The 5312-nt window shown below is 37.2% G+C and overlaps 1 protein-coding gene across 1 annotated transcript; it reads left to right on the forward strand.

Moving 5' to 3' along the window:
• Positions 1 to 4044: 4044 nt before the first annotated feature.
• LOC105784914 (uncharacterized) lies at positions 4045 to 4953 on the forward strand. The gene has a single exon (XM_012610848.1). It carries the CDS (start codon positions 4045 to 4047, stop codon positions 4951 to 4953), a length of 909 nt encoding a protein of 302 aa, XP_012466302.1.
• The last annotated feature ends 359 nt before the right edge of the window (positions 4954 to 5312 follow it).

Raw genomic sequence — 5312 nt, forward strand, 5'->3', positions numbered from 1 at the left:
TATTGCCTCATTTAAATTAAATTAGCATTTTTTTAAAATAGTTTTTAAAAAAAATATATTATTATATTCATTTTACTTGCATGGTCAAAATAAAAAAAATGAAATAAAAAAATTATTTTAATGCTTAAGGTAAACGGACCTATTTAACACCAAGCCGTTGATTTCATCGCTATGTTGGGTGAATATTGATGGCTCGTGTTAAATACGGGACCTTCTAAAAATCAAAATATATATATAAAAAAATCTTCGTGTTTTTAATAAAAATTCTCGTGTTTTATTAGAATCCCGATTTAATATTAAATTGAATCGGTTTGACACTAATTCGACGATTTCATCGCCATGTAGGGGTGAACATCATCGATTCGTGTTAAATACGGTACGTTTTTAAAAAAATAAAATTAAAAAATTCGTGTTTCAAATCTTCGTATTTTCAAATTTTACTCGTATTTCAAAATTTTCGACTTTTCGCATTTTCAAGAGTTTTCGTGTTTCAAAAGAAATTTCCGCGTTTTTAAAAGAAAAAATTTCGTATTTCAAAAATTTTCGTGTTTCCAAAATTTTGCGTATTTTAAAATTTTCGCGTTCTCAAAAATTTCTCGTGTTTCAAAAAATTGTTGTGTTTCGCAAATTTTCGTGTTGTAAAAATTTTCAGGTTTTCAAAAATTTTTGTGTTTCTAAAATTCTCTTGTTTCAAAAAAATTCTATGTTTTCAAAAAAAAAATATTGTGTTTCAAAATTCTCGTGTTTTCAAAACAAGAGATTCTCGTGTTTCAATCGAATCACGATTAAATATTAAATTGAACTCGTATTTTTGAAAATTAAGACAACGCGCGTTTAACGAGATACCAATTTTGGGCGTCGCGAGGGTGCTAATACCTTTCTCGCGCGTAACCGACTCTCGAACCCTAATTTTCTCTGGATTTTGACGTGGACCTAAAATTGCCTCTTTTTTAGAAAAGTTTTTTTTTAAAAAAAATTCTTCTAAAAAGAGATTTTTGAAGGTGTCCGATCACACCTAGAAAAAAGATCGGTGGCGACTCCTTTTTTTTTAAATAAAATCAAAACTCCATTTTCAAATTTTCAATAATTACTTCGACTAGCGCCCGTACCGAAATTTTTACGTTGCTAAGCTGGCGACTCCGCTGGGGACAAAATGTTTTTGAGAGTCGAGTCTGATGTTAAACGCGTGTTGTCAAATTTTTAAAATCCTTTGTTCAAATTAATTTTTAATCGTGATCCTTGAATTTTATTTTTTGAAAAGTCATGCATTTGCATTCGGTTTTTTTTAATTAATATTTTTCTAACTTGTTTTGTCTTTCTGTTTTTTTTCAGCTTTAAGTTTTACGTTTTTTTAGTTGTTTTAGTAAAAATAAAATTTAAAAGGTTTGTGAGTTTCTCCCCACACACCGTGCACTTGCATTTTTTGCATAACATGAGCTGTCTACTCGGGCTCCGTCCATTTAAGTGGAAGTAAACGCTACGCCTTCGTGAGTTAACTCGTCCCTCCGCACAGGCTAGTAATTACTTCCGGGTTACATATGACTTCTACTTTCGTGAGTTAACTTGTCCCTCCGCATAGGCATAAGTAAATGTAATCCCTAAAATTGAACTCGCAAGCCCATGTCAGGCGATAACCGAGGCTCCGTACTTACCTTAGTAAGTGACAGTATGGACAATTCGAGTACCTTTCTAGAACCGAAGCCACATATAGTGAACTGTACGAGCCACCCAATTAGAGCCATGCCGAACCTCTATTCGTTTGATAGTTACCAAAATAAGTGCACGGGAGAAACGCCTCTTGCCTTTTATTTCTTTTACATTTACATTTATTTGCAAATTAATTGAGTCTGTTTAATAAATTGGACCGGATAGATTGTCTGATGGTATGTGGGGTAGGTTTCTTGTAAAGCATGTTGGGGCAAAAAATAAATAAATAAATAAATGTGGGTCTGTTCCACCAAATTGCATGATTGAATAACTTAATTTGTTAAATTTTCCATAGTCTTTATTTTTCTTTTTTTCCTCTGTTTATTTCTATTGTGATATCTAACCAAGGTTATTTGTTCTTCATTTTATTTTTTCATCATGCATCATAGACATCTCATTATGAAGGTGTTGGTTAAAGATTGGTTACCAAAAACGGGTTTTTGATGGAGGAGTCAATTACACGAGTAACTGAGAAAAATGCTATAGTCCGAGATTGGTCTTTGAGGACTCAAAAAGTAAAAGGGGACAGTTTAAAGGAAGGATACACCTCTGATCTTCTCGAGCGTGTGACTTTGAATGCTCGTCAGAACGATCTCGAAGACTTGACTGGGATTTGGAAACAGTGGGACTCAGGCACTAGAGGCATCTTCATTGGCAAAATATTTTCTAATGGACTCTTTTGGATTAATAAAACGCCAAAATATGGGGCTAACTTGAAATCAACACCATTTTTTGCATATTTATGCATGACTGACATTCATCATCCATTCATTCATTGCATGTACATATCACCCTAATCATTCACTAAGGCTAAAACCGTATAATCCACAATTGCAACACTACAAGTCTGGAATCACGTCATTCTAGAGCTATGGATGCTAAACTCAACGAGAGTGATACAATTGAGGATGTTTCAATGATACGCTCTTATCCCCCAAGACATATTTTGAACAATTAGATTGCTATGGACCTCATTGTAGTTTCTAAGTCCTCTCTAGAGTAATGCCCAATGTTAATTCTCCATTATTTTGTATGTCCCTAAGTAATGGGATTCCTTTCGTAAGAGCTTATGTTTGCTATTTATCTTTTCAATGGACATTAATGAAGATGCATTTTGTTATCATCTTTTCATTTTTATCAGTTTCATAATTACCCCCATCGCTTCATATCCTTTCTCTCCATGTATCTCATTCCATAACATTGTGTGTGTTGATTCCAATACTTTGATACTCCCCTATAGTAGTCTTTTCTATCCGCCTTTCAAGTGCTTAGATATCCATGGCATGAACTATCCCGTTACAAGTCCTGAAATCGATTTCGAGAAGGCTGTTTGTTTAGGAGAATTTGAAGCCGAGGAAGATGCTGCAAATTGTGACCGGCCTCCTGACTTACTAAGAATGGTTGAACAAGAAGAGAAATAGATTTTACTCCATTAAGAATCTGTTGAGACAGTGAATTTGGGGAGTGAAGAAAAGAAACAAGAAGTGAAGATTGTGGCTTCCATTTCAGAGAACACCAAACAGAATTTGATCGTCTTACTCCGTGAGTACAAAGATGTATTTGCCTGGTCTTATCAGGATATGCCAGGGTTGAACACAGATATTGTGGTCCATAAGCTCCCACTGAAACTAGAATGCAAGCCCGTTCAGCAGAAATTAAGAAGGATGAGACCCGAAATGCTGTTAAAGATAAAAGAAGAAGTCAAGAAACAATTTGACGCTGCCTTCCTACAAGTCTCCAAATATCCAGAATGGGTAGCTAATATAGTCCCGGTACTGAAAAAAGACAGCAATATAAAGATGGCCCCAAAAGATATGGAGAAAACCACATTCGTGACAATGTGAGGAACATTCTGTTACAAAGTGATGCCATTCGGATTGAAGAATGCTGGGGCAACATATCAGGGAGCCATGGTGATGTTGTTCCATAACATGATGCACAAAGAAATAGAATTTTATGTCGATGATATGATTGCCAAGTCCCGGGGAGAAGAAGAGCATGTTGGGAACCTCAGGAAGCTGTTCGAAAGATTAAGAAAGTTCTAGTTAAAGCTTAACCCAGCCAAGTGTACATTTGGGGCTACCTCGGGAAAATTGCCAGGTTTCATTATCAGCAAGAAAGGTATTGAGGTTGATCCAGACAAGATAAAGGCCATACAAGAACTGCCGCCTCCGCGTGCATAAAAAGAAGTCAGAGGATTTTTATGAAGGAGAGTGGAATGAGGAATGCCAAGTGGCTTTTGACAAGATAAAACGGTATTTATCTAATCCTCCTGTGCTAGTACCGCCGACCCTTGGAAAACCCTTAATATTGTACCTGACCGTGTTTGAGAACTCAATGGGTTGCGTACTGGGGCAACATGATGAGTCAGGGAGAAGAGAAAAGCCAATTTACTACCTCAGCAAGAAGTTCACAAAATATGAGGCAAAGTACCTTTCAATTGAGAACTTTTGTTGTACATTGATTTGGACGGTTCGAAGGCTCAAGCAATACATGCTGTATCACACGACATGGTTAATTTCAAAATTGGACTCAATAAAGTACATGATGGAGTCACCTGCACTCTCAGGGAGAATGGCACGATGGCAGATCCTATTAACTGAGTATGACATTGTATATGTGAGCCAAAAGTCGATAAAGGGAAGCGCAATAGCTGACTTCTTGGTAAGTCAAACAACGGAGGAATACGAGCCTTTGAGATTTGATTTCCCAGATGAAGATTTGATGTGCATTTCAGAAAAAGAGGGCGAGTCATCAAAAGAGAAGTCATGCAAGATGAGCTTTGATGGTGCATCAAATGCATTGGGGCATGGGATCGGAGCAGTCTTAGTGTCAACTGAAGGGGACCACTACCCGCTTACTGCCAGATTGAATTTCTTCTGTACCAATAATATAGCAGAGTATGAAGTTTGCATCATGGGGCTTCGTGCAGCTATCAGGAGGAAAATTGAAATTTTAGAGGTACACGGGGACTCAGCATTAGTCATTTATCAAATTCGCGGAGACTGGGAAGTAAGGGATTCAAAATTAGTCAAATATCGCGATCTGGTGACAGAATTGGTCAAAGAATTCAAAGAAGTGACTTTTAACTATTTTCCACAAGAGGAGAACCAATTGGCTGATGCCGTAGCCACCTTGGCTTCGATGTTCAAAGCAAACAGAGAAACTGAGATAATGCCTATCCAAATGAGAATATATGAGACCCCCGCACACTGTTTTAGCATTGAGGAGGAGTCAGATGGATGACCGTGGTTCCATGATATCTTGGAGTACATCAAGAATCAAAGGTACCCCGAGCGGGCAAACGAGAATGACAAAAGAACAATCAGAAGAATGGCTATTGGATTTGTTCTTGACGGGGATATTCTCTACAAAAGAGGAAAATATCAAGTGCTCCTGAGGTGCATGGACGTTGTTGGAGCTAGAAAGATACTTGAGGAGGTTCATGAAGGAATTTGTGGAACGCATGCTAGTGGTTTCACCATGGCCAGGCAGATTGTGAGACTTGGTTATTACTGGCTGACGATGGAAACGGATTGCATTTGCTATGCATGAAAGTGCCACAAATGTCAAATTTATGGCGATAAAATTCACGCAGATCCGTC

The sequence above is a fragment of the Gossypium raimondii genome, chromosome 6, assembly GCF_025698545.1.
Source record: "Gossypium raimondii isolate GPD5lz chromosome 6, ASM2569854v1, whole genome shotgun sequence".
Classification (NCBI taxonomy): Eukaryota; Viridiplantae; Streptophyta; class Magnoliopsida; order Malvales; family Malvaceae; genus Gossypium; species Gossypium raimondii.

Coding starts and splice junctions, on each gene's coding strand:
- LOC105784914 (XM_012610848.1), top strand. CDS start 4,045: ATGGGTTGCGTACTGGGGCAACATGATGAGTCAGGGAGAAGAGAAAAG.